Below are 9,575 nucleotides of genomic sequence, written 5' to 3'. Positions count from 1 at the left end.
CGGCGGCGGGCGAGACGCCGCTCCGCCTGTGCGAGGAGGCTGGAAACCCTCCTTACGGCAGCGCCGTGCTGACTTTATCAGGTGGGTGTGCTTTTAGCGAGCTGGAAGGGAGGTTGCTTTCCTCTTCCACCCCACCCCCAGACGCGCTCAGCCATTTTGAAGAATTATTTAGGTTTAATGTGAAAAGTAGTAATATGGAGTGGTAAATTTTGGGCAACATAAGGACATGAAATAACAGAAGACAGCCTTTAAAAAGGGAAGTGGCTGGGCACCCCTCGTTGAAAATCTCTTAGTATGATTCTGTTCATTTTCACACTTCCAAAGTTTCACCTGAAAAATCCCCACAGGAACTGTTCATTACCTTGTTCTTGAGATGGGTCGGAGTGTCTTCCAGTGGGTACATCACCATGGCTGGCATTAAAAACGCTCCTTTGAGCTGAAGAGTTTTCTGCTTCAGAAATACTGTACAGCCTCTGTCACGTGTAGGTGCTGCTGCCTGCAGTGAGAGTTTTGCAGCCTTACACTTACCTGGGAGCCAGCAGTCAGGCCTCCCACCTTTGCTGATTGAGCAGAGGGCTGGAACGAAGCGTGGACAGACAAACAGACCCTAGCAGTTGCTTTCCACCTGGGCTAAGGTCCCTGGAACTGCCTGTCCTCCGCTTGCTTTGGGACTCCCGGTGGAAAAGCCTGTATAATAGGGCTACCACAAGGGTGCGCTTTGGTAGATGAGAATAAACCAAATTCTGTTGGGGAGAGGGAAATAGATGCCTCAGAATGTGTCTGAAAACAGAGGAAACAGCATATTTATCGGTGGTGTTGTATGCTGAGGTAGTTCAGTTATTTATTCAGCTTCCTGTTTACTTTTCATTTTAAAGATATTTTTCTGACTCGTGTTGTTGTTTACAGATAAATCTGCTTGTTCAGTTTAATTGATTTTCTCTCTTGCTCAAAGAAGTCTATTTTTTTCTTTCTCCTCTTTTCACTCACCCCTTCCCCCCTCATCCAGGTGACCTCCTCAGTATTGCTGCAGCAATCGAAACCAGTATCTCTAAACTATAGCCTGTGAAATTCAGAACGTCTTTCTTAATGAATTACAAGCAGTAACTATAAAAGGACAGATTTATTCTGAAAAACTGGATTGGAAAAGTTGTTGTATTGCTAAAGTATTTGCACATGCATGTCATTGAGACCGCTATCTAACAGATTGCATACAGTCAATAGAAATTGTGAGGATTTTTTCCTTTTGTATCATATCTTCAAAGCTCATCAGCATTTTCCTTCCAGCAGCTTTTGTAAAAGCACTGATAGACACTCTTGGTGAAATGCTTTTATTAATGCTTCCATTAATGCTAGAGGTTTTCTGGGCTGTAGGTTCAGATGATCTCATTCTGTCACTCAGAATTAATACAGAGGTATTACATTAGAATATAAATGCTCAGCTTCCAGCATCCTTAGTTGCCTGCAAAATATTCCTGGTTTGAGTCTTTTAATCTTTTCTTTCCAGTCGTTTTACCCATTTGTGCTGAGTTTTGGAGTCAGTGCTGTGCTCCACTTACTAGAAAGAAAATATTTCTTGAAGTGCAGGATGTAGTAAATGTAATTAAATGGTGAGAATCCAGCAGAAAGCATCGTTGACTATGCACAGTAAATTAATTTTTAGTCATGTTGTGAACTTCAACAAGATCAGGTCATTCCACCTTCTAGATATCCCACCAGTATATTTAGGCTGTTTAGACTATTACATCTGAAAAAACCTCTCAAAAATGTATGTGCGTCCACAAATACAAAAAAGTGAGACAGAACCTGTAAGTTCTTGTCCACTCAATTTGCTTCATGTCACAACTCAGTCCAGTCTGTTCTTCCCCTTGCTTGGCTGCTCAGGAAGATGAAAGTGGTGGTGGATGTTGTAGCACAGAGAATGCCATCTGAAAATGATGTTCATGTAGCAAGAAACTATCTTATGAAGATCTTGAGAAGTTCTATGAGGTACAGTACTTACTTTACAAGTGCATCCTCTGTGTCCCTTCCCACTGATTGGATTCCTCCTACTGTTTGCCAAGCCCATAGCAAACCATCGCAGAAGCCCTCTTCCCAACCTTTATTTCCTTAAACTCTAAATGCCATTTGTGTTGTGCTAGTTTTCTAGTCTTGTGTTTCCTTAGTGGTGCAACATAGAAAAGTAATTGTCCCATAGTAGATAAACCTTTTTGCTAAATTGATGCCTAGGAAGTCTGTTGAATTTGCCTGAACAGGTACTCCTGGTTTGCCAAGCTGGTATCAATACCATTAGAGGGTGACTGGTGGGGGGGGGAACCCCTCGATGTTCTGTGCAGCTGAACCATGGAATGATTTTTTTTCCATACCTGAACACAGACTTGGAGCCCTTGGAGTATGCAGGGACCATGTGGAGCCCATCATCACATGGCTGACCAGAATCTTTTGCATTTCTTTGCACTGGGAGTATTCGGGGTCCTCCACTGACTCTCTGAATTTCATATTCTAACCAAGAAAGAACATAGTGATGCTCTGGTTAACTGTTTTCTCTTTCATCAAGCTGGGAAGAGTAGGCTTTTGTTTATGGAAACAATTACTTCTTTTTTCTAATGACAGTAATGATGCTACACTTCGTAGTGAAATTACAGCCTCCCTGTAGAATTATTATTCTCCTTTTGAAATCCTGCATGCAGAGTTTGGAAAGGCAATTCATCATTGAATTCATCAGATCTTCCTGAATGTACTGCAGAAAAGCCATGTACTCAAATTTTACCTGTTTTGAAGGTACTGGCTTTATAATGAGCTTTAGTTTTGTTCTCTAAATCCAGTGGCTGTCTGATAACCCACATTTATTAAACAGGGGAACGAATTAAAAAAATGTAGAGCTGCCTTTAGAGGCCAAGTTGAAAACAGGGAATGCTTTCTCAGCTTATTAACAAATTACTTTTGTAACTTAACCTTGCAGTAATAAACTTCATAAATACATAAATGAAATACCTAAGTGCATTGAAAAAACCTCTCAAGAGCTAAGGTCCTATAAGCCTTTGTTTCAGACTGTGACTTGGGTGGGATTTGTCTCACCTTGTACTTTGTCTAAATTTTAAATTACACTTTCTAGAGGATGAGCCAAAGAAAAGGGCAAGATGAATTACCTTCAAGAAGTTCCTGCTTCTCTGGCGGGGAGGCTGAGAGGGTCTTAAACAAATGGCCCGTGCTTGGCATATGCTCAGTGAAACGAAAGTAGCAGCATTCCGCCCAGAAGGTTTATTTAACATTGGGGAAAAAAGAATGCCCTTGCTTCTTGAGTGCCAAGAGGTGTTACAAACAGCAAGTCCTTGGAAGGAGGTACAAGCTGTTGTTACTAATTCATGAACAGAAGGAAGGGGCAGAGTATAGAGCAGTTTTGCAGAAACGTTTGCAAGGCACAAACCCCTAAGAACTTACTGTTGTACTTCTTAGAAGAGATCTCTTCAGTTACATGAACACGGACATTTGGAGGTGATATCCAAGCAGATATTTGGGACTTAAAGGACTTGCTAAACTATTTCTGAGGTGTATACTTTAAAAACAAACAGAAAAAGCTCCAGCCAAACAAGAAACCCCTGCATACCTGGGATGCCAAGCATTTCGAGAGCTAAAGCTGAACTTGGCTGGAACACTTGTATGAAACCATATACATGGCATTTTTCCTTCCTGTCATTAACTCTTTTCTTCTCACCTCCTCCCATAAGCACATACCTACAGTAAAACCTTTCCAAAGCCATACTGTACTGTTACGTTGTGAAAGAATCATAAGTCTCGGTATTAGCTTTAACTCTTACTGGTTACATGTCAGGTATTTCAGAATACGCTTGCTAGTCTCTGCCCCTCATAAAAACCACCCTCAAAATAAATAGGACTGAAAAACAAAACCACCCACCAAATCCAAAACCAGACCCGTCCAAAACACATCCAAATAAACCAAAAAACCAAAGAACAGACTTTGGAGAGTATTGATGTTTCACTGCATCTCAAGCATTTTGAAGGAACGCTGGTGTCTTTGCAAAACTGGCATGCATTTAGAAAGTTGTCTCATTTGCAGTCATTTAAAGTCTTACGTCTCTGTCCTATCTGTACAGTGTTTGACTACTGCCCTGGTAGATTTGTTTTTGCTGTGTGTCACTTTACTGAACTGTTTGCATTAAACTAGTATGCTCTGCTTCTCTTATTTTCAGAAGAAATGACCTAGCCTGCAGGCCTCACTCCTGGCACGCGACCAAATTTACAGAAAGTCAACCTGAGACAGCCACGTCACACCTTTCCTCGTCCAATGCCTGTGCTTCCTGGCACTTGCGCTATCATGCAAGGTGAGTCTCTGCTTAAGTTACACTCATTAAGCTCAGACAGTGAGACAATAATAATGTAGGTTGAGTGTTTTCTAAAACCACGAGTACAGGGTTGTTGTATTATATGTCTTTAGTATTGCCTGACCTTTCAGTGCTTGAAGGGGGAGGAGCATGGGAAGTTTGACATATGGATGAGTGGATTTCAGAAACAGTATATGATATGTGCGTGTGATTGAAAGGTAAGAAACTAACTTTAAAGACAGGCAAAAGCTTATGTTTCTTACTCTGCATTTCTTTTCAGTGTCCATTGGTAAAATCCTAAACCTTTGTAAGTGAAAAGAAACCATCAAAATGAATATACTTAAAGCAAAATAGCGAAGGGAGAAGAAATTGAAAAATATTGTTTCAAACTATTAAAAAGCCCTTTCCTAAAGGAAGGGTGCAGAGTGTTTTCCTGGTCATCTTTAAGGTATTACTTGTTTTATTAGTTAAACTGTCTTTCTGTAATCTGATCTTCCCTACGGCTGTGCTTTTGCTTATGTAGTGAGGTAATAAGACCAATGATTTTCAGTCCCTGTTTAAAGCAGCTTAGTATGTGTTAGGTCTCATTCCGTGCTAGGAAAGAAAGGCTGGCACCTGTGCACTTCTAGCTGTGAAACTTTAACCTTTTAGGTAGCGCCTGCTTGTGCTTGGCTACAGATTCTTACTTGTTTTCTGCTCATAGATGACAGTAGTCGAGATTTTCAGGAGGATTTTGTTGTTGGGAGGGTTTTTTTTCTTTTGTTGTTTTTTTCTTCTCAGTTGCCATTGGGCCTCGTTACACTGAGGATTAAAGAAAATTAGCCTAGTACGCAATCCCAGTTTAGAAAGTAGGCTTGTGTTTTTTCTGTACTTAGTGCTGTACGTTCTTTGTCTTTTACTACTTGATGTTAATTTATTGTGGTAGTTAAAACAGAACAGCATTCATATTTTGAGATTGTATTTATTTCTCATGCCATTTTTTCATTGTTTTTACATCATTTGTTTTCTTTAGAACCTCCCTACTCTTTGTTAAAATAACTTACTTTCTGCCTTAATATAGAATATGAATGTTAACATTTAGACAGAAAAGTTTTTTAATGCATTTCATAATACTTCATTAGCAGAAGTTTTAGCACATTCTCTCAAATCCTCGATTACAGTTGCTGCTGTTCTACACCAATTTAGAGAGTTGGTATTTAAATTTCATGTAGATGGGCTGAATTAGAATTATAGATTTGAAGACAGTGAAAGTCCTTGTGCATAGAAACAAAATTCAGGAATATCTAAAAACTTCATTATAAAGTTCCTGGTTGCTAACTTAATAGTGTGTCTACTTCCAGTCTACTGAATCTCCTGAAGGAGCTGTAAATCAAGATACGCTTTCTGTTCTTCCTGATGGTTGTCCTTGTACCTTGTGAAAGTAAAATATTACAAGACATATGATTCAAAGTGTGATTTGATAAGAGCTGGGTGAATCACAGTATTTAAAAAAAAATTTAAAATATTAATTGGTTGTAGGCCAGTTTGAAATGAACCTTGGGTAGGAAATTGTGGGCATAAAGGAAAAGGGGGAGTAGAATAGAGCAGTCCTTTCCCTCACGTCAGAAATAGCAGCAACTGTTGGTAGACGTCTGTATTAATAAAAAAGGGCAAATTCTGCTTTCTCAGATGCTGCTGAAAGACTTAGTGGCTTTAGCATAGTCTAGTACCAGGGTTCTCAAGGCACTGCCATCCTGAACCCCTGGGCTGCCTGTGCTGCCCTCTTGAAAGGTGGTGTGTTTGGGAGATCTGTCAGTCCTGGCGTCTGGCGCCCAAGATGGCTTCAGTGGCAGAGCTGACTTCAGACTGCAGTTGCTGGAGGGCCAGCATTCCCAGAGTGCCAGCCCAAGGATTTGGGTGTTCTGAGGATCCCAGTTGCAGAGGAGAGGGGTTTTTTTTTGGCTTGCTCATCTGCAAAAAGAGAAGATGAACAGCTTCAGAGATTCTCCACTTTCAAAATACAGTTCACGAACCAACGAGCACTGTGCACTCTAGGTCAAGCACCAAGCTGAACAGGAGGCACAGCAATCAGTAGCTGAAAGCAGCAGTATGCAAAGAGATAATAGAAATAGCCTGAGGAGGGGATATTTCTAGCCCAGGGATCCCATCCTTGGGCTCTTTCTGGAATTTCAGCCGGCAAACTAAATCATTTGTGAAACATGGAGAGTTCAATCAGGGAGAGAGATTATTTTGCTCTCTTTCAGCTAGGATATACCTGGATTTTGTGTTTTGGGGGGATGGGACGCAGGTGGACAAACAGCACTCTGAAAGGTGCTCCTACTACCTAGGCAGATGCTAGATTAAACTATGGGTAACTTGATGGGGGAGAGGCAGACTGGATTGGTTGGTTTTGGTGGGGTTTTTATGCCAACCTACTGAATTTGGACCTTTGAGAAGGAGCACGAAGCTAGAGGAAGACAGACAGACCAGAAGAACCTCTACCAGTGCAGACAGGAACAAGTATTATTCTGGAGCCCAGCTCTCCACATCTACCACTATATCTGTCTGTCTTTCAAAAACTGTGAGCTGTCTTGGAAGCACTAGGCCAGGTCTAGGAGCCTCTGACACAAGGCTAGAACAGTTAGACCTTGTAAGATTTTGATGCCTCAATTTTCCTCTGTGAGTCTTCTGTCTTTTTCACAGAAGTCATGCCTTAACAACATGTATGGAGATTTTTTTCCTAGGCTAAGGCTGAGTGCCGTTTTCTGGCAGGTGTGGGTGTGTTGAAAGCTTAGATACTTCGTTTTCTTCCAGTAGGATATACTGTAATAGAGGACCTTAAAATTTTTTCTTTTTTTCTTTTTTCTTTTTTTCTTCTTTTCTTTTTTCTTTTTTTTTCTTCTTTTCTCTCTTTTCTCTCTTTTTCTTTCTCTTTTCTCTCTTTTTCTTTCTCTTTTCTCTCTTTTTCTTTCTCTTTTCTCTCTTTTTCTTTCTCTTTTCTCTCTTTTTCTTTCTCTTTTCTCTCTTTTTCTTTCTCTTTTCTCTCTTTTTCTTTCTCTTTTCTCTCTTTTTCTTTCTCTTTTCTCTCTTTTTCTTTCTCTTTTCTCTCTTTTTCTTTCTCTTTTCTCTCTTTTTCTTTCTCTTTTCTCTCTTTTTCTTTCTCTTTTCTCTCTTTTTCTTTCTCTTTTCTCTCTTTTTCTTTCTCTTTTCTCTCTTTTTCTTTCTCTTTTCTCTCTTTTTCTTTCTCTTTTCTCTCTTTTTCTTTCTCTTTTCTCTCTTTTTCTTTCTCTTTTCTCTCTTTTTCTTTCTCTTTTCTCTCTTTTTCTTTCTCTTTTCTCTCTTTTTCTTTCTCTTTTCTCTCTTTTTCTTTCTCTTTTCTCTCTTTTTCTTTCTCTTTTCTCTCTTTTTCTTTCTCTTTTCTCTCTTTTTCTTTCTCTTTTCTCTCTTTTTCTTTCTCTTTTCTCTCTTTTTCTTTCTCTTTTCTCTCTTTTTCTTTCTCTTTTCTCTCTTTTTCTTTCTCTTTTCTCTCTTTTTCTTTCTCTTTTCTCTCTTTTTCTTTCTCTTTTCTCTCTTTTTCTTTCTCTTTTCTCTCTTTTTCTTTCTCTTTTCTCTCTTTTTCTTTCTCTTTTCTCTCTTTTTCTTTCTCTTTTCTCTCTTTTTCTTTCTCTTTTCTCTCTTTCTCTTTCTCTTTTCTCTCTTTTTCTTTCTCTTTTTTTGTGCTCCTGGGTGTGCAATTGAAACCAACAGCCCCTTCTACTTCGTTCTCTCCTTACAGGTGTGGGTATGAGCCAAGCACGTTTTGAGAAGGCTGCTTAAATTGAGGTTTTGGGGCAGTTAGGGTCAGGTAGGGTCTGGTCTGTAATCCCATCCTATTGAGAGAAGTTTCTCTTTTCTCTCTTTTTCTTTCTCTTTTTTTGTGCTCCTGGGTGTGCAATTGAAACCAACAGCCCCTTCTACTTCGTTCTCTCCTTACAGGTGTGGGTATGAGCCAAGCACGTTTTGAGAAGGCTGCTTAAATTGAGGTTTTGGGGCAGTTAGGGTCAGGTAGGGTCTGGTCTGTAATCCCATCCTATTGAGAGAAGGATATCTAGGAATGTTAGGCTCTAATCAGAGAAATAGCTTCTCTGGACTCTCTTCTGTGTCAGGGTTCATGGTAGGATTGCCCTGCAGTTAAGGACCACAGGAGGTCATGCTTTGCAGGTATACACCTTCAGAAACTTTGCTGTCTTTTCTTTGAAGCTTTTGCTGCATCTGCTGCGTGTTCATTATGCATTTTCTAGCAGGGCCTTGACCTCTTACGCTGATGGTATCTGCTTCATATTTGATACCAGCGGATCTATGTGAGGCTTGTAAATTGAGGCTTTCCTGCACAAGTGTCATCTTTATTTTAATTGATGCCAAGTGTCTCCTTAGTGCTGAAGAGGGGGAAAAATATCAGCAATTCATAATAATCTGGCTTACATTCTTCATTAATGAAGGAGAGGCTAATAATAACCAAGACACTGTTTATGTGAACCACAGTATCTGCCTAAGATGTCAGTTAAGATCTTTTTAAGTATTCAGAAAAATGTTTTAAAATGCTGAAAATAAAAGAATGAAAGAACAAAAACCCCACAAGATGAGGCCAATGCCTTGTGTATCGTTAATAAAATGCTTTTAGAAAATCAGCACAAAGCATACCTTCTGTTATTTCATGTAAATAGCTCTTGTCCATGTTGTGTAAAAAAAAAAAAGTTACAAATGCTATAAGGGGGCAAAAGCAATTGTCATGCTAATACTGATTTCTAAACAACTGTTAAGTTGACCTTTGCAATATTTTTGACCAAAAAAAAATCTCTATCACTCTTTGTATTTTGTATGTGGACTAATCTAATTTCATTGCTAGCTTTCACAGGTTCCTTTGCTGGTTAAGATTTGATAGATGCTTCATGTAATTATAGCTACAGGGAAGTGGAATCACTATGGGATTTCCACCGAGGGGCTTTGCATGCAAGGGCAAGAATTTGAATTTGGTATATAAAAGCAGGAGAGGCTGCCAGTGAAGTTCAAACAGGGAGATGTGATGAGAATAATTGGAAAGACTATAATATCAGCACCAGTGTGTTAGATTGACCGGAGGTGGGTGCTGTGAAAGATAGAAAAGAAAGAAAACAACAAAACTAAGTGGTTAGGAAGACAACAGAAGCAGCAAGATTTTGAAATAATGATCCAGAGAAAGTACAGTGCCAAAGGTGGTGTTTCTGTGAAGGAAAGAGT

The 9,575-nt window shown here is 39.6% G+C and overlaps 1 protein-coding gene across 1 annotated transcript in view; it reads left to right on the top strand.

The window, feature by feature from the left end:
* Positions 1-4,183: 4,183 nt before the first annotated feature.
* SHROOM2 (shroom family member 2) overlaps positions 4,184-9,575 on the top strand; it is a gene marked incomplete at its 5' end in the record, with an annotated part of 46,558 nt that continues 41,166 nt past the window's right edge. Inside the window, one exon of the mRNA XM_010131666.1 lies at positions 4,184-4,340. Within this exon, the coding sequence (XP_010129968.1) occupies positions 4,184-4,340 (157 nt within the window). The remainder of the gene's footprint in view (positions 4,341-9,575) is intronic.

This window comes from Buceros rhinoceros, unplaced genomic scaffold (assembly GCF_000710305.1).
Source record: "Buceros rhinoceros silvestris isolate BGI_N320 unplaced genomic scaffold, ASM71030v1 scaffold4150, whole genome shotgun sequence".
Lineage (NCBI taxonomy): Eukaryota > Metazoa > Chordata > Aves > Bucerotiformes > Bucerotidae > Buceros > Buceros rhinoceros.
This window is presented reverse-complemented; position numbering and strand designations above follow the sequence as displayed.